Raw genomic sequence first — 20,459 nt, 5'->3', positions numbered from 1 at the left:
ATTAAAAATTAGGTAAGACTTTACAAAATTCTGTACCCAAGTGTATTACTCAATTTCCTAAAAAGCGAAACAAAAATTGAAGGCAAAATACAACTACCTCTCTTCCTTAATTGCTTCTCAACTATAGGCCACCCCTCTCTTCCCTTCATCTCTAATCCCCTATAAGCAGGCTTCTACTTCAATAACCAACTCCAAGGGACACTACGCAGCCCTTATCTTATTTGACTCCCTGCAGCCCGACACCCTCACAATTCTCTCATCTGGGAAGGGTCTCACTGAATGAATCTGTTTCAACCTTCTTTTGGTCCTTCTGCTTCCTCTCTGATGCCTCCTCTTCATTCTGGTTTGCTGGTTTCTCCCCTTTTCCTTACCTTGTATAAATGATGATGGTACCCAAATTCCATTATCAGGCCCCTTTTTCCTGCTCTCTAGTTACTCTTCCTAATTTCATTCACATCTACTCAACAACTACCCATACACCAGTGATGCCAAGACACAGATGTATGCAACTTCTATTTCTTTCACTCCCCAGTGCTTACCATCTTCAACTGGCTGTCACAAAAATATTCTCAATGTCACCACATTCAAAACTTGGTAAAATATTTCATCCTACTTCTATCCTGCTAGCTCCTCCTGTACTCCTTTACTATGATAAGGGGCTGTGCCAGCTACCCAGTCTGTCAAACCCATTTCCTCTTCTTAACCCCGATTATACTGATGTAACCCCGGCTGGTCTCCTAACACTAATTCTTCTCCTCTTTCAGTAAATCTCCACAACACCATGAAGTTACATTTTTACAGTAGTAATTTAAGTACTTTTGGTCAGGACAGTGAAACAAGTTCATGTGAGACCCCCTTCTCTCCCATTCCAACTGCAAATATATAACAGTGATAAAAAAAAATACAAATTTTCAAAAGGCCACCCACATAAAAGTAGTTAAAGATGTTATGATTGCAAAACATTAAACAGGGAGTGACGGCTAAAGTCAAATGTCCTATGTGGTCTAGGATCAGAAACAAGATGTGTCAGCTGGAAATTCAATTCTGGTACGGAAATAAGGACTGAAAACACCCCATTCAAGACAGGGGACTGAAATCAGTCTTTCCATTTAAAAAAGGGGGCTCATATAGCACCTCTTCTCCAAAAAAAAAAAAAAAAAACCACACAAAAAAGTTTAAAAATTCTGTGGCCACTGTCTGGAGCTGCTTGCCAGAGTCACAAGAAAGAACAGAGACAACTCCAAACCAAGAACAAGGCTAAGCCAAACTGGCTAAGAAAAGGGGCCTGTAAAATCTTGGCAGGATGAGGCATGAATTACTAATATGATACCTGCTATTGAATTGGGACTGGCAAGTGAACTATCTGCCAAACTATGGGAAGGAAGTGGAAGTTGGGGAAAGCAACAACAAAGCAACAAAAACAATAAACCGGCATTCAAGATGATTTTGAAATTAAATTTTCAAAGCATATAAAACATCAGAGAATTAGATAATTTTGTCTCAAGAAAGTAGAAATGATAGAGTAATATGAAAAGGACTTTGAAATTATTAGTATATGTAACATGCTTTTAAAAAAAGAAAAGTAGCATCCACTTAAAACAAAGTAAAGAAATTAGAATTGGTAGCTAGAAATCAAGTTTAGAAGAGAAGAATATGAAAACAAATAAATTGTAAATCCTAGAAACAAAATATATAGTTTTGGGAATTAAAATCAGGCAGCGATGAGGAATTTATTCAGAACTTAGCATAAAGTAATGCAGAGATGGAAATGTCAAAGAGAAGACAGATGTCAAAAAGGTAACTTCAGGAGCTCCATCAAGCCCACAAAGTCACGATGGGAAATGCCTCACAAAAGCCACCAGAGCAGCGTCCCTGTTGAGATCACCACCAATAATTAGTTCTTCCCATGTGGGGTCACTGTAGATGGGGGCGGGGGGAAGTACCCTCACATTATGGGAAGAGATATATAAAGATTCTCTACATCCAAGGTTCCCAATGGCCAATGGCACTGTCATTCCAGACTAGTCAAGAGGCCTTGGTGGCCAAGTTGCACATCTTAAAGGTATATAATGGGGACAGAAGTGAGGTGAGTGAGGACAATCACTAACTAGCAGTGGAAAACAACTTAAGATTGCTTTTGGCCAGGGATGGAGAAAGGGCTCAAAGAAATTGTGATATAGGACCAGTATCCTTCAACCATACGAGCCCAGAAACAATGGAGTGATGATGGGTAGCTGGTGGCAACATAAATACAATACTTTAGACACACAGTGCAACAAGAGAAGAGGGATTTGGTTAGATGATCACTCTCACCAGAGAGACACTCAAGTTTATCATTCTGGCAGCCTGTGGAACTGGAACACTAACACATGCTTACCTAATTCCTTCAATCCACCATGCAAAAATAACCACACAGAGGTGCAGCAAAAATTAACATTATCTATGAAGGATTACTAGGAGTCTTTATGCAATTCTATCTGTGCTTGCCCACTGAAAATAAAAATTCAATGGGCAAGCACAGATCTGGCAACACATCTCAAAACAGATGGGAGGAAAAGATTTCCAAGTATAGGACTGATTCATGTGATAGTCCCATTCACTCATGAAATCATAGCTGACCAAAGTCAAGATCAGTGCTTTTTACACTTGAATGAGCACCTGGGGACCTTGTTAAAATGCAAATTCTGATTCAGTAGATCTGGGATGAAGCCTAGGATTTTTTATTTTCAGTAAGCTTCCAGGTGATGCCAACACTGCTAGTCTTCAGACTAAATTATAATAGCTAGAATATCCAGGGCATGATGGTAAAGGTATCAAGTCTAGATCTCCTGCCATAAGCTGCCTGGATTACCACTGTAGGCAACAAAGTACCATGAAGCTACAAGGAATCCAGCAGAATTTAGACAGTAACCTTGCCATCCCAAGTCAGCAACCGTAACCAGTTTGAAGTAGCACTGGAGTGTGTCAAAACTAGAAAACAACTCTTTAGGGAGCTCTGAAAAATAGGACCCATGTCACATCATGGCCAACACTGTAGCTGGCCACAAAGGTTGGACTGAATTGTTCCCCAGCAAAGAAAATCCCAAGAATTACCTGAGTACAAGCTTCCATCCAAGATTTTAATAAAATGATAAGCAATAATTAAGAACTCAATACTACAAAGAGAATGGGAAGGGACCTAGCAGCAGAAGAGGTTTCAACAAATTATGAAAAAAAAAAAATGGAAGAGAAGAAAAGAAGCCAACTGCTTAGCACAACTCCAGAAACAGAATTAGGACCTTGATTACTCAACACTAACGTGGAACCTGACAGTCAATAAGCCCAGCCACAAACACCATGTTCCCAATCAGATTTCTTATTCCTGGGGAAAGACAGGAGAATTAGAGGACTGGAGGAAAAAGACCTGACAGGTAAAACAAAACTGACCTCCTAATAAACAGAAATTATTAAAGGAACAAATAATTTAAAAACAAAAATAATTATCTTTAGAGAGACCCAAGTTTTGTATCCATAAAACAGTAAGTATGAAAAAGCAATAAAAAATACTCTTGGAAATTAAACATAACTTTTAAAATAAAAAAAAAACATTCAATAGAAGCTTGAAAAAACAGATTTCTCAAAACTCCATGGAAAAAATTAAAGATGGGAAACCTGAGAAAATTAACAGGAGGTCTTAATGACAATAGGGAGTTTCATAAAAAAAAACAGAAATTATCAAAGTGATAATGGATGGAAGTACATAACCTGGGGCTGAGAAAGAAATGAGCCTTCAGATTCAAAAGATCCACATCAAGTGCTCAGCACAATAAACAAATAATAAAAGACACACAGACACATCCTTGTAAGGATGAAGGACAGATCCTAACAACTTTCAAATAGAAGAAAACGTACCATCTAGAAAAAAAGAAATGGGCACTTTGGGGGGGCCAAGGCGGGCGGATTCTGAGGTCAGGAGTTCAAGACCAGCCTGATCACCACGGTGAAACCCCATCTCTACTAAAAATACAAAAATTAGTTGGGTGTGGTGGTGCTCACCTGCAATCCTAGCTACTCAGGAGACTGAGGCAGGACAATCACTTGAACCTGGGAGGCGGGGGTTGCAGTGAGCCGAGACTGCGCCACTGCACTACAGCCTGGGTGACAGAGCAAGAGTCTGTCTCGAGAAATACAAAACAAAAAAAAAAGAAGTGGAATGCATTGTCTCCCGTTAGCAAAAATGGATAGTAAAAAAATACTCAAGATTTCAAAAATTAATTTCAATCGACAAGTCTATGTCTGCCAGACTATCAACAAGAGAAAGTGCAAGATGAAATCATTCTCAGGCATGAAAATTTTTAGTTATTTTTAAAATGTGTTTGTTTTGAGACAGGATCTCTTTCTGGCCGAGGCTGGAGTGCAGTGGCAAGATCTTGGCTCACTGGAACCTCTGCCTCCCAGGTTCAAGCGATTCTCCTGCCTCAGCCTCCCAAGTAGCTGGGATTACATGCGCCTGCCACCATACCTGGCTAATTTTTGTATTTTTAGTAGAGATGGGGTTTTGCCATGTTTTGGCCAGGGTGGTCTCAAACTCCTGACTTCAGGTGATCCACCCGCCTTGGCTTCCCAAACTGCTGGGATTACAGGTGTGAGTCATCACACCTGGCCAATTTTTGTATTTTCTTTTTTTAGAGACAGGGTCTTACTATGTTGCCCAGGCTGGCCTAGAGCTTTTGGCCTCAACTGCCTTAGCCTCCCAAAGTATTGGGAGAGGTGTGACCCACCACGCCCAGCCACAGACATGAAAAATTACCTCTCGTGTCCCCTCTTTCTGTGGAAGTTACTTAAAGATATGCCTCAGAAAAATGAGTATGGGGCCAGACCCAGTGGCTCACACCTGTAATCCTAGCACTTTGGGAGGCTGGGGTGGGTGGATCACTTGAGGTCAGGAGTTTGAGACCAGCCTGGCCAACATGGTAAGACCCTACCTCTATTACAAATACAAAACTTAGCCGGGTATTGTGGCTGTAGTCCCAGCTACTCAGGAGGCTGAGGCAGGAGAATCCTTTGAACCTCGGAGGCGGAAGTTGCAGTATGCAAAGATTGCACCACTGCACTTCAGCCTGGGTGACAAAGCGAGACTTCATCTCAAAAAGAAAAAAAAAAAAAGAAAAATGAGTATGAGTGCCAAGAAAGAGGAAGGCATGACATACCAATAATGGAACCAACCATCATTCCTATTAAAAGAAATCTGAAGATGAGAGTTGTGCAGAAGGCCTAAGATATGATCCAAGTAAGAAATAAGTGGGGTCTAAGAACAATGACTTCAAAAACATGTAATGAAATGGATTACCAACTACAGCTAGGATGACTAAAAGAGTTGGATTTTATTGCTAACATGATGAAGAAAACTTTTTCATTAAAAAAAACTTTTGAAAATCCCAGAAAAAGCAAAAAACTATGTAAGATAGTCTATTTATAAAGCAAAGAAAAACATGATAAATTTTGAGCAACTTATGGGAGTACAAGAACAGAGATTCCATTTAATCAGGGCTCTAGGAATATTATCATTTATACGGCATAAGAGATATAACCCTGGATCTTTTTTTTTTTTTTTTTTTTTGAGGCGGAGTCTCACTCTGTCGCCCAGGCTTGAGTGCTGTGGCGCCAGCTCAGCTCACTGCAAGCTCCGCCTCCCGGGTTCATGCCATTCTCCTGCCTCAGCCTCCTGAGTAGCTGGGACTACAGGCGCCTGCCGCCACACCCGGCTAATTTTTTTGTATTCTTAGTAGAGACAGGGTTTCACCATGTTAGCCAGGATGGTCTCGATCTCCTGACCTCGTGATCCGCCCGCCGAGGTAAAATGCAGTCCTACTACAATACTGGGCTTTTAACGAAGATTGTTTTATAGTCTATACAAGTTTTCAACTTTTAGAATCAATCTTCAGACAAAAGATAGAACACTTTAAAAATGGCTACATAAGAAAATACGAGACTGCGAGTGGTGGCTCACGCATATAATCCCAGCACTTTGGGTGGTCCTTGTAGGCAGATCACCTGAGGTCAGGGAATCAAGACCAGCCTGGGCAACATAGTGAAACGCTGTCTCCACTAAAAATACAAAAATTAGCTGGGTGTGGTGGCATACCCCTGTAATTCTAACTACTAGGGAGGCTAAGGCATGAGAATCACTTGAACCCAGGAGATGGAGGCTGCAGTGGGCTGAGATCCCACCACTGCACTCCAGCCTGGGTGACAGAATGAGAGTCTGTCTCAAAAAAAAAAAAAGAAAAAGAAAAAAATTACACATATATGTAAATACATATTATATATAATTAAACTTGATAATATAAAACTATTGCTGATACGATTCAAAGAGGAAGGAGTAAGAAGATAAGTTTGAGTTAAGAACGTCATCCAGTATTAGGGAGTAAAAAAGTACTGTCTAAACTGATAGATCAAGAAAAAGTTTAAGCACATATGTGGAATGGGAAAGGGGGAGAAAAACGGTTCTTTTTTTGAGACGGAATCTCACTCTGTCACCCAGGCTGGAGTGCAATGGCACAATCTCGGCTCACTGCAACCTCTGCCTCCTGGGTTCAAGTGATTATCCTGCCTTAGCCTCCCGAGTAGCTGGGATTACAGGCATGTGCCACCACACAGGGCTAATTTTTGTATTTTTATTAGAGACAGGGTCTCACCATGTTGGCCAGGCTGGTCTTGAAGTCCTGACCTCAGGTGATCCGACCCCCTGGACTTCCAAAGTGCTGGAATTACAGGCGTGAGTCACTATGCCTAGTCAACTATTTTTCTTTTATAGTAGAAAGTAAACAGAAAAGATTCTAAATTGAACATAATTTTTTTGAAAATCATTGTAAGCAACAAACAGAAGATAAAAAGGGAAGCAGGGCTGGGGAAAGAGGTTTAACATAAGCTCTGTATTGTCTCTTTTACCTCACACACATATTTGATTAAAATGTTAAAAGACTAACCTCTTTCTACTGTAACTGCTCCAAAGGGAAATATGTGAACAGCTTCGTAAGTCAATCAGAATTATCAGAGAACATTTTTGCAGTATACCTGAGATTCTTCACAGTGGTACTGAAAGGATTCCATATTGTTCATAACAGCAGTCCCCAGAACTGACATGAGAGCCATCTTGTGATCTGATACTCTGGTTTTCTGCCAAATAACTGCCTAGGGACAAAAATGATACAGATAACTTTTAATACAATTTAGATTTACTGAATTCAAGAAGTCAGTATTTTATTCCTATATTTGGCATTCATCCTCAGCTTAAAATTTCAGTATCACTTAGAAGAGATTCATGAGCTGTGAGGTCTGACAAAAGAAACTCTGGTTCTGAATTTTAGAAGCTGTATATGTTGCAGTGTACAATCTATTTAACTTCCCTTTACCTTGGTTTTGTCCTCTTTACAAGATTTCTCAGAGTTGTTGGAAGATAAAAAATCTATATGTAGACAAGCACATATGCCTGTGCCTGGCATAAAATGGTTTCATTAAATAATGATTATCTCTCCACCTCTAATCCTCACATTCAAAATATAGACTTTCGTGTATATTTAAAAACAAATTGCTGCTTCAAATAAGGTATTACTATTTTACTGAGGATGATCGGCTATGTTACAGGATTTGTATAAACAGTCAACAGGTATAAAAATTTTGGAAAAACCACTCTTAATTAAATCACAATTTAAAATTACCTTTGTACCTTTTAAATAGAGAATTCGCAAAATGTTAACTGAATCTCATAAACATAAAAGCTGAATCATGAGGTTGGATTTTTTCACTGCGAGTATGTTGGAGATGAGAGAGAAACAATAGGTTGGTTGCAGTGACTCACACCTGTAATCCCAGCACTTTGGGAGGCTGAGGTGGGCGGATCACTTGAGGTCAGGAGTTCGAGACCAGCCTGGCCAATATGGTGAAACCCTGTCTCCACTAAAAATACAAAAAAGCATCTGGACGTGGTGGCATGCCCCTATAATCCCAGCTACGTGGGAGGCTGAGGCAGGACAATCATTTGAACTGGGGAGGCAGAGGTTGCAGAGAGGCGAGATCACGCCACTGCACTCCAGCCTGGGTGACAGAGCGCAACTCTGTCTTAAAAAATAAAATAAGAATATATATATATACACACACACACACACACATATATACATAATACTTCATATCTGAAAAATATGAGCCCTTTTAAATTATCAGGCCCAGAGAGGCATTAAAATGAAAGTAATTTCCCCCTTGAGCTAAGTATTTATTGAAAACTGCTTGCTATTGCCACAAGTAGCCACTGACCTAACAATGCCACACACCAGACACCATAACCCATACCCTATAGCTCAACGATGTACAGCTACTAATAAAAATTCCTAACAAACAACTCTATCAACTCACTCCTTGTTTCCCTTTTTGCTTTTAAAAACCCGCTTATAACAAAAGCCTAATGGAGCACACCCCAAGATAATTTGGAAGTGTGTCTGAGGCAGCTGTCTTCAATGCTGGTCCAAATAAACTCTCTATATTAATTCTGCTTCTGCTTCTTCCTTTTAGGTCAACATGGGGTAGATTTTAAGAGAATCACAGTCCAGAGAGACTAGACCAAGGTTTGGCTTTGAAGTACATAATCGGATTTGACATACTGCAATTTCTTCAGTTAAACAAGGTCCAGTTACAGTCAAATCCCATCACCAGTACAGGCAGAATTCAATAAATTCACTTAGCAATTCCTAAGTCTGGAGGAAACTGTGCAAAGGGCTTGGGAGAAAACATCAATATCAACATTAAAGGGGCAGGCAGAGGAAGAAGAGGAACCTAAAACGAGTGGTCACAGAGGCAGAAAGAGCAGCAGCAAAGTGTGGTACACAGAATAAGAATGTTTTTGAAGAAAGTAGTCATCATGTTTCCAATGTTGAGTGAGTATGGTAGGAACAGACATGGTTGGCTAAATGGCAATCAAGAGTGTGAGAGCAGTTCTAGAGAAGTAAATGGAACCAATTTGGATAGTGACTATGGGAAGGATATGAAAAAAAAAAGAACTTTTCTGAAACAAGTGTTTCAGAAAGTCTGGCTGGGAAATGCAAGCAGACAGGGAAATAACTGGAGGCAGGAATAGGACACATTTGACCAGGAAACTGAAGGTGAAGAATGGGTACACTAGCAAGTAGGTTTGGAGACTCAGTGGCTAGAGGCTGAGAAAGTTCCCCTTTGTTCTAAAATGCAGAAAGGAGGTCTTTTGTTGAAAGCAAAATGACAGTGATTTAAATATTTGAAGATTATGGAGGAGGTATAAAATAGCAGAATTGTATTACTCAGTTTCATTAGCTTGGTTCACTGAAAAAAGGTTTCAGAGGCAGGTAGATCACTTGAGGTCAGGAGTTCAAGACCAGCTGGCCAGCATGGTGAAACCCCATCTCTACTAAAAATAAAAAAATTAGCCAGACGTGGTGGCGGGCACCCATAATCCCAGCTCCTCAGGAGGCTAAGGCAGGAGAATCACTTGAACCGAGGAGGCGGAAGTTGCAGTGAGCTGAGATCGTACTACTGCACTCCAACGTGGGCAACAGAAAAAAAAAAAAGTGATCGTATTCCTCCAACTCAGAGACTCTCAACTTTTACGAATGACATGCAGAACTGAAAGTTCACATTCAAAAAATATTCCGATAGGTGACCTGAGGACTATGTGTAATTAATTCCTAGTATACTAGCTATCATGCTACAGCTTTCTCTTCCTCTTGCAAAAGTTCAGTGGAATGCAAGTCAGTGAAAGTGCCATTGACGGGATTATTCCCTTACGTTATTTGTTTGTTTGTTTTTTAAAATAAACCATTTGCAAACTTTGGTACTTTACTAGTATTAATACTCCGTGGCTGAGAATTATCGGGCTGTGTTAACAGAACCACCACTCTGGTAGGAGGAAAACAGAAAATAGGGACAGACTAAAGGATACAAAATGGGCTTGATGACTGACTCTATGTGGAGAGGGAATAAAAAGAGAAGAATCATGAATGCCTCCCAGATTTCCGACCTGGGAAACTGGAATGGTGATAGTAACACTCAACAAGATAAGAAACTCACAAGAGCAGGATTGGTGGCAGGAGATGATGAGTTCAGCTTGTTCAGTGTTGATTGTTGAGTCTCTGGTACCAAGAACAGTACCAGACACCTAGCAAAGCCCACTAAATACTTACTTGTTAAAGGAATGAGCAAATAAACACATTTTTTTTCCTAGGAAAAAGTAACCCCAGTAGAGTTGAAAACTAGCTCTTTGTTTTTAAAGATAAGGCTGCTAGTTGTCACATCACCATACCTGTTAAAATTACACTTTTTGTCTACTACTTGACTTAAGGAAATCCAAACCAATCTTTCCTTTTCTTTCTTTTTAACATAACAGTTTAAGGTATAATTCATACACTCTACAATTCACCCACTTTAAATTTACAATTCAATGGTTTTTGGATTATTTACAGAGCTGTGCAACCAACAGCATGATTTAATCTTTGAACAATTTTATCAGTCCAAAAAGAAATCCTATATCCATCATCAGTGACTCCTATCCCTTTGCAATCACTAATCTAGCTTCTCTCTCTATAAAATTTGCCCACTTAGGATATTTCATATAAATGGAATCATACAATATATGGGCTTTGACTGGCTTCTTTCACTTAGCATAACCTTTTCAAGTTTATTTATATCAGTACTTCACTCCTTTTAAATGGCTGAATAATATTCCATTGTAAATAATACATTTGAATTATCCTTTCATGAGCTGATGGGCGTTTGAGTTGTTTCTACTTTTTGGCTTTTATAACTGATGCTGCCATAAACATGCATGTTCATGTTTTTGTGTTGGCATATGTTTTCATTTCTCTTGGGTATAGACCTATGAGTGGAACTGCTGGGTCACATGGTAGCTCCTTGTTTTTTGAAGAACTGCCAGACTGTAATCCTTGCGTGCACACGCACTCTAGAAAGGCAAACTATTGGCTTCTGCTATTATGGCTCTAGTTTTAAGCCAGCCAACAGCTAATAATTTAAGGAACAACGTTCAAAATAAAAGGAAGTAGATAAGGTTCTGAATAATCTGCAATTATAGGAAATGAAATGTCCCCTGCTTCATACTTTCCACATCAGAAGTTTCTTATGACAAAGAATAGCTGAACCATAAAAACTTATTCACAAGGTCAGGGTGGGAGGATAACTTGAGGTCCGGAGTTCAACACCAGCCTGGGCAACATAGTGTGACCCTGTTTCTATAAAAATTTAAAAATTAGCTGGGCATGGTGGCACACACCTGTAGTCCCAGCTACTCAGGAGGCTGAGGTGGGAGTGGCTCACCCTGCACTCCAGCTTGGGTGACGGAGTGAGACCCCCCCCCCCAAAAATGAAAAACAAAAAAACCTTATTCACAAAAAGTGTACCTCTTTAAAGGAATGCTAACTCTCTGATATTGACACTTTTAAAATAAAGCATTCAAGGAAATATTTCAAAAAAACAATGTTTTAAAATTCCTGCACTGAATATAGCTAAAAAGCCTGCGGTATTACTAACATAAACATCATCTTGTTTATTTTAGTTTATATTAGAGTGATGCCTTAGATACAGATATAAATCTTAGCTGCTGATTAATGCAAGGATGCTATTTCACTGCCTGACCTGCTGAATAGTTAGTATACAGAACCACAGAAAGATCACTTCAGAAATGAGTCCTAGAAAAACCTGTGAAACATGAGAACTATGCAATGTGATTTTACTTTAAAGTAAACACGCTAGGAGTCTGGGAGCATTATTTCACACTAGGCAATTATTGCATCAGATCAAGGGGGCTAATTTAAGAGCATTTTCTAAACTAGTTACACTTGGGCTGGTAATAAATGATAGTGGTCTGCCAACAAATAAAATCTTCTCATTGGGCAACTAAGATTCATTTTTCAAAACAGGATCCACCATTAAAAAATGAAACTATAAAATGTGATGAATAAAAACTGGGAATACTGGGAATCCAGAATACAGTTTTCAGTTTGCTTTCTCTACCGTATCATCAATTCTATGTTATTTTCAAAAACAGAAATTTTCTTTTCACTTCCCGAAGGTTTTTGTAAATCTTGCCCTTAGGCCGAAAGCTTAACATGTGCTAAAAATACACACAAACCTCCATATGTTTTCTATCTAGGTCACACAAAGTTGGAGCACCTGGATGTGCCAACTAAGAATCTGACTCTAGTCAGTATGATGACAGTGCAGAAACACCTCAATCAAAAATATATTATTACAAGCACACCATCTTAGGTTTGAAGTTAGACAAATATATCTTGCCCCTAATTCCTACCTCATTGACATACGCTACTTGAAGAAAATGAAGTTAGATGAGAATATTCAATATTTAATTAGTAAACCTCAATTGTTTGTAAAGGCAATTTGTGATAAAGAGAAATGTAGGCTGCACACAGATGATGCATAATTAAGTGAATAGTACAATGCTAAAACTGCTTGAGCAAAGTCAACTCCTTCTAAATAAAGAGGATACATTATTGGCCTAGACTGCAACCAAAATTCTTGCAAATTGTAGGCATAGATGTACTAAACTCCCGTTTGGATTTTTTTTTTTTTTTCCACCAAACAAGAAGCAGCACCAATGAATTTTGTTGTTGTTTTATTTGGTTTGCTTTTTTTTTTTCCGAGACAGGGTCTTATTCTGTCACCCAGGCTAGAGTACAGCGGTGTGATCATAGTTGACAGCAGCCTCAGCCTCCTGGACTCAAGGATTCTCCTGCCTCAGCCTCCCGAGTAGCTGGGACTACAGGTGCACACCACCACGCCCAGCTAATTTTTTTGTATGTTTTGAAGAGACAGGGTTTCACCATGTTGCTTAGGCTTGTCTTGAACTCCTGGGCTCAAGCAATCCTCCCACCTTGGGCTCCCAAAGTGCTGAGATTACAGGTGTGAGCCACCATACCCAGCCAAATTTCTTAAGTACCATAAGTTTACTTCTAAGATCTTACAAGTTACTATAACTAGATCTATATCTATCACTATTTACTCCTGTGTATGTACTTGCACTGACTCTGACTCCAAAAAGGACAGAGGCACAAACACAATATTAAAAAGGTTATCTTTTTCCCACATTGGCAACACAGGAACAATATGAGCTATAGCATCTTACCACTAAGACACTGCTAAATGTTTTGAATTCAGTATAAAATTATAGATTATTCCATCACAATATCAATACCATTGTTAAAAGAACAAACCACATTTTACTGACATAATAAACATTAATATGAATTGATTGTTGCTAAATAGCCTCAAACTTTCAAAAATGATTCTGTCTTGGTAAAATTTATGCAGTACAATTGAGTTATAAAATCTCTTACTTTTACTCTTATTTTATATTCTTTTTTGAAAGAGAACATGCATAATTATTTTTCCTGAAGGTTGCAAAGAAATTAACAGACATTTTATCTACAGAAGGGGCAGTTTATAGGAGCTAGGCAGATGAAAGATGAAGATAAGAATAATTTTTTCATTCTACCTTTTCATACATTTTTGGGTTTTCAACCATGTAAAGGTAGGATCTTTTAAAAAATTAAATAATAAGCTGGGCATGTTGGCTCAGGCCTGTAATCCCAGCACTTTAGGAGGCTGAGGCAGGAGTTCAAGACCAGCCTGGGCAACACAGTGAGACCATGTGTCTACAAAAAATAAAAAAATTAGCCAGGTACGGTGGCATGCACCTGTGTTCCTTGCTACTCAGAAGGCTGAGGTAAGAGGATCACTTAAGCCCAGGAATTCCAGGCTGAAGTGAGCTATGATCATGCCTCTGCACTTAAGCCTGGGCAACAGAGCAAGACCCTGTCTCTAAAAATAAAATGGAGTAAAACATTAAATAAAAATGTAAAGGCATAAAGTTAATCTTTGCATAACTTTCAAAAGGGATATTCTTGAGACTCATTTCTTTGCAGTCTTTAAAAACAAGAAAGATTATTTCCAACTGGTAATCAAATCTTATTTACATCAGAAATATTTTTCTTGCCTAGATCCTCTTCTCCATTCCTTGTGTAACTTCCCAGACAATGGAATCAGTTTCCACATTCTTAACAATGATGAAACATAAATTAGTCCATCCTCCAACTGCCATGAGAATTATCTTATTTTGTTAGTCTCCTACTGAAATGTCTCATTTAGTTCCCTTTTGGTCACTTCAACAAGAAGTACACATTCCCATGTAAGCTACACAAGGTCCTTCAGAATCTGGCTCCAAGCAACCCTTCTAGCCTCATCTCATTTCTTAGACCAGCTTTCTCTGACCTCTGATGACTCCCTGACATTGCATATGCTGTTCTCCCTGCTTTGAATACCTCTGCCTGCGTAGTCTTTCCGAAGAACCAGGCTTAAGGCCACTTCCTCTAATAATCCTTTTTGAATCTAATCAGATTTTAACAATATTCACATTAATAACAACAGCAATTAACCTTTACTGAGTACTTATGGAGCAGGCACTGTGCTGTGAATGCTTTTTTTCATTTAAAAACCTTACTCTGGGCCGGGTGCGGTGGCTCAAGCCTGTAATCCCAGCACTTTGGGAGGCCGAGACGGGCGGATCACGAGGTCAGGAGATCGAGACCATCCTGGCTAACACGGTGAAACCCTGTCTCTACTAAAAAATACAAAAAACTAGCCGGGCGAGGTGGCGGGCGCCTGTAGTCCCAGCTACTCAGGAGGCTGAGGCAGGAGAATGGCGGGAACCCGGGAGGCGGAGCTTGCAGTGAGCTGAGACCTGGCCACAGCACTCCAGCCTGGGTGACAGAGCAAGACTCCGTCTCAAAAAAAAAAAAAATTAAAAAAATTAAAAAAATAAAAAATAAAAATAAAAACCTTACTCTGTAAGGTAAGTACTATTATTCCACTTTAAAGAGACAAAGAAATTGAAGCCTAGACACGTAATGTAAACCAGTTAGTGGCAATATGTAAGGTCAGAACTTGAAACTATTCTCCAGAGTCTATTTTATTGATATGTAGTTAAGTAAGTTCTTCCTAAGGATGAAAGGAAGATTGTGGTGGTCTCTGAAAGTTCTATAATTTTTTTCCTCAAAAGTAAAAATCTTGAAGATCTGACGCCCTTTCTACAACAAATAAAGGAAAAAAGATTAATTAGAAATTATTCTCATCCATCAAGACAAGTCTCTCACATAATGCTGCTACATGTATGGTTTCTTCCAGCAGGGAAGTGGGAGCAGGGGTTCCGATTTTAAAAAGAATCATATCATTACAACATTTAAAGCCTAATGAAAAAGCATCAGTTGATATATATGAAATATTTAATTACCCAAATGAAAATAAATTTACCTTTTTTTTTTTTTTTTGAGATGGAGTCTCACTCTGTCGCCAGGCTGGAGTGCAATGGTGTGATCTCGGCTCACTGCAATCTCTGCCTCCCAGGTTCAAGCGATTCTCCTGCCTCAGCCCCCCGAGTAGCTGGGACTACAGGTGTGTGCCACCATGCCCACTTAATTTTTGTATTATTAGTAGAGACAGGGTTTCACCATGTTGGCCAGGATGGTCTCGATCTCTTGACCTCATGATCTACCTGCCTTGGCCTCCCAAAGTGCTGGGATTACAGGTGTAAGCCACTGTGCCAGGCCATAAATTTACTTCTTATATTAACTATATTTAACTAATTAAAAGCAAATTTGTTTCTTATACTAGCTGGCTCAAGCTTTAACTTAAATATAGGTCACTGCAACTACGAGAAAAGGTCAACACTATTCTATGAGAAGCAAATCAACAGTAAGTTTACTCAGATTTCACATAGAAAAGGAAGAAGAAAACGAAGCTAATGTGTGTTTTTAGACATTGGAGATGAATTTTAAAACCGTACTTTTTAGAATTCTCTTGGCCCACTTACTACATTAAAATGTGTAACATTCTTTCTGTTTTTAAGAACAAAGCTGGCAGAGGGAGATGGCTGGTCTTGACACTAGTAATAATATTCAGGAGCTGTTCAATACAGTAGTATCCATTTTTTGTATTTTATTATTTAAAACACATAAAATGTTTTAGGACTAGGAGACTACTATTTAAGTAACAAATATTTCAATAACTGGCCTTCTAAAGTTCACTACCTACCTTTCAAACAGCACTAAAGTTAGGTAAATATGACAATATTTGAAGTTCTCTTCTCTGCCTCTGTACTATCTGTACTTCTTAATACTGTTTAAAGAAAACCCAACCAGGTGTGGTGGCTCACGCCGTCAGAAGATCAAGACCATCCTGGCTAATACGGTGAAACCCTGTCTCTACTAAAAATATAAAAAATTAGCTGGGCGTGGTGGCACGCGCCTGTAGTCCCAGCTACTCGTGAGGCTGAAGCAGGAGAATCACTTGAACCCGGGAGGTGGAGGCTGCAGTGAGCTGAGACTGTGCCACTGCACTCCAGCCTGGGCGACAGAGCAAGACTCCATCTCAATTAAAAAAAAAAAAAAGAAAACCCTTCAGGTCAGCCTTGCTGATCAGTTCCTCAGTCTTTGAATCCTGAGGCAATTGCTCATTTCTAACATTTCACTTTATGCAAAAGGTTACTTACAAATCAAGCTGCTATTGCTTTGTAACAACATAGTAGTATTTGATTTCAGCCTTTACTCTCTATTTTCATTTAATAGGACACCTTATAGATTACATTCTGGTTTTCATTCAAAATGAAGCCCTCCCAATCATCTCTTCTGCATTACAACTCCATCCTCTACATGATTTTTAAGTCGTTCTCCTTCATATTAAGACCAAACGCACAGACGCTGAGCTTATAACACTCCCATCAGCTGGCTCCCTGGTACCTATCCAATGTTATTTCCCTTCCTATACACCCTATTTTGTTCAGGCAAAGATCTCAACAGTGTGGTTCTTTATTCTACTTCTGGGTCTTTTCCCCCTCCAAAACAAGCAACAAGTTTTAAGAGTAACAAATAACATCCATTGGGAGGCCGAGGTGGGAGGATCATTTGCGGTCAGGAGTTCGAGACCAGCCTGGTCAACGTGGTGAAACTCCATCTCTACTAAAAATACTAAAATTAGCCGGAAATTCCTTGAACCTGGGAGATGGAGGTTGCAGTGAGTTGAGATGGTGCCACTGCACTCCAGCCTGGGCAACAGAGCAAGATTCTGTCTTAAACAAATTTTTTTTTAATTTAAAAAATAAATAATATCCAGCCTAGAGTTGATTAGTTTTTCTCTCTCAATTGACCAGTTAACAACTCTCTACTGGTGCAGTAACAATTTCACTTTAAAAGTTTTGTTTCTATAAGCTTCTTTTGGGAGTAAAATCAAAATTATGTCAGTGTAATTCAGGAAGGAAATACATTATAGGAGCAACTCAGATGTGTGCATTTAGGGTTTGAAAAAGGATGTAGTATTATCATTTCCTTAGGCACATAAGCTAAATAAATCAGTTATCTTCAAACCTTTTCTGGTCCTTTTCTACTCACAGCTAGTCCCATTGATTCTTCCCCATAATAGCTATAAAGGGAAACAGACACTTTTGTGCTTTTCACACCTAATGTGTTTGTCTGCATTCAGGCCCTTAGAGCATACAATTTATAGCAGCTTCCTAAATGTTTATGGTCTCCCTAGCTCCTCCCCGTAGAGTACTGCCAAACTGACTCTCAAAGGTAGCAGCATCATCTTGATCATGTCAATTCCCTACTTAAAAGCTTTTAATGGCTTCCAGTTTTCTAAGTTTAAATTATCTTGCTGGATTTATCTTCCTCTATTCTCTCATATTAAATACCAACTCAATTAAACAAACTTCTTTACTGCCTCTAAATGTGCTCTCCTGCCTATGTATTTTATGTTTCAACTATTTCTCTCCTTAGAATAATCTCGACCATTTTATCCACATAACCAAATTCTGCTGTAACAAAATTTTCCTATAACCCACCCGGGGGGTCCTAAATGAAATCTCATTCAGAGGTTGTTCCTACTCCACTGAATGAATAACACCCACCTACCAACTGGCCAGGCTCACCCCTCCCTTTTTGGTGACTTTCTAGAAGTCTCCCAACCAATAGGAGTGGGAAGTGTCTAGAGTATGAGAGCTAATACTTGCTGTTTTGCTCTCTCTCTGTCCAGTTGTTACCTTTAATCTACACTGATATCATCTGCTTCTAGATCACAGGTGGTTTAAGGTCTACCCTTACAGTCCAGTCGGGCTGGTGCCACTAGCATAATGGAGTGCATAATGGAGTGCTCCTGTTCTCAGCCCTTGATCCTGTTGTCAGCCCTCATTCATCTGATATGTTTTTTGAGCACCTACTTGAGGCACTACTGTAAGCACTAGGGATGTGACAGTGAAAAAAGAGCCAAAGTCCTTCCCTTCAAGGAAATCATATTCTAGAGGAGGAGAGAAAAATAAATCAAGATAAATAAAATATATAGCATACTGGATGCTGATAAGTTTAAGAAAAATAAAGCAGGAAAGTAGGGGGCGGAAGGACAGGGGAAATGGTTGCAATTTTAGGAGGGCTAAAGAAAGCCTCACGGAGAAAGTTTAAGTGACAACCTAAAGGATGAGGATTGAACCAGTTACTTGAGGAAAAATGTTCTAGGCAAAGAAACTACAAATGTGACAGTCCTGAGCTGGAAGTATGACTCACAGGTTCCAGAAACAACGGAAGCAAAATGAGCAAAAGGAAAAAGATTAATGAAATCAGAGGTAATGGGGGCATCGGATCTACAGAGGTCAGCAAACTACAGCCCACGGCCTTTCTGTTTTTGTAAATACAGTATCATCGTCTATGGCTACATTCACATTAGAACAGAGCTGAATAGCTGTAACAGAAACTATATGGCCCTAAAAACCCTAACATATTTACCATCTGACTCTATACCGAAAAAAATTTATTGACCCCGATAGAGAATTCATAGGCCGCTTATAAAGGCTTTGATTTTACTCTGAATGAGATGGGAACTAATTAAACACAAGTTATATGATCTGACTCACATTTTTATAGAAATACTGGCTGAAAATACACTGAAGAGGGTAAGAAGTAAGCAGGGAGAATCCATTAGGATACTATTACAAAAATCCAGGTGATAGATAATGGTGGCTTGGACCACAGTGGTAGTTACAGACATGGTGAAAAGTCGTTAGATTCTAGATATATTTTAAAGTTAGACCTATGGAATTTACTCTGGAATCAGATTACAGTGTGAGAGAATCAGTAGCAGAGAATAACCCTAAGGCTTCTGGTTTGCTAACTGGAAAAACAGGAATGACTGTCTGGCAGCATGAAGATTAGTGCTCATGAATTTACAGAGGCACTATTCAGCATGGGTATGTGTTTTCTTCCCCTACATACTGGGCTCTGGTACCAAAATGATGACGAGATGGATTTAATCAGGATTTGGTTAGTCAAGCAAGTACAATTAAGTGAGAAAGGACCAAGAGAACTGACAAAGTGCCCAAGAGAAGGATGACAATGATGGACCACAAAATTTAAGCAAGGTAAGGAGAGAACCAAGGACACCAGAGGACAAGAAACAATTAAAAAGCAGTAGGAACAATGGGTCACAGGTCCAACAGAGTCTAAGGGTTGTTGAACAGAGTAAGATGGAGAGGCATCAGGTAGTGATTAGAGAAGGAACACATTAACACTGAAATTATGGACTAAGTGTGGTTTTGGCAATGACAAGGTCTACGGTATATTTATGCTATGTTTATACACTTGCACATCTTATCTCCTCATTTACATCGTAAGCTCCTTCAGAGTGCAAGCCATCACTTAACCGTTCCAAAGCACCTACTCAATACTCTGAGCATAGTTGGTAGGAGGAAGCTACAGCAAGGGAGGATGAATGATGCATTAAAAATTAAGATATGTGAACTGTAGTTCATCCTCTACTATATTCAATGTTTAAGTCATTGGGCAATTCACTAAAACTCTTGGGGTCACACAAAGATAAAAAGTCAGGTGGACGGGATTAAAAACACTATTTGCTAAAAGATTTGAGGCAGGACAAAAAAGATTTTCAGTGGTCTTTTCAGACGTAAAGATCTAAGGATCCTTCTACATCCTCATTTTTTTTTTTTTTTCAGAGATGCATTTTGAGCTGCTTTCTTACAGTGAATCAAACTGTTTAACAATCAGTGAACTCTGTAATCAAGTGTTTAGAATATGCTTTTTAACCATGGTTTTGACCATTGCGACTTATGGCAGAGTTTATATACAAAGGTTGAAAAGCTAAGTTTGGGCATGTTTCTTCAGAGATGTATTGTGAGCTTATTTATTACAGTGAATTTAATGTTTACCAGTAAACCCTATAATCTAGTTTTTACATCTAAAGCATGATTTTTAACTATTTTAATTTTACCATTGTGACATTGTGAAGAGTTTACATATACAGGTTGAAAAGCTAAATCTGAGAATGTTTCTTCAGAGATACATTGTGAGAGATGCTTTATTACAGTGAAGTAT

General features: G+C 39.1%; 1 protein-coding gene across 13 annotated transcripts in view; it reads right to left on the bottom strand.

The window, feature by feature from the left end:
• The window catches only part of PMS1 (PMS1 homolog 1, mismatch repair system component), a 91,469-nt gene that overhangs the window by 27,285 nt on the left and 43,725 nt on the right, over nt 1-20,459 (bottom strand). For 9 of the 13 annotated variants that reach the window (XM_025404143.1, XM_025404142.1, XM_025404149.1 and 6 more), the window contains one exon: nt 7,057-7,173. The exons of the other annotated variants lie outside the window; for them this stretch is intronic. In XM_025404143.1, the coding sequence (XP_025259928.1) occupies nt 7,057-7,173 (117 nt within the window). The remainder of the gene's footprint in view (nt 1-7,056; nt 7,174-20,459) is intronic. 13 annotated transcript variants of the gene reach the window in all.

Source organism: Theropithecus gelada, chromosome 12 (assembly GCF_003255815.1).
Source record: "Theropithecus gelada isolate Dixy chromosome 12, Tgel_1.0, whole genome shotgun sequence".
NCBI classification, from domain to species: Eukaryota; Metazoa; Chordata; class Mammalia; order Primates; family Cercopithecidae; genus Theropithecus; species Theropithecus gelada.
The sequence above is the reverse complement of the archived record's forward strand: the minus strand, read 5'-3'. Positions and strand labels throughout refer to the sequence as shown.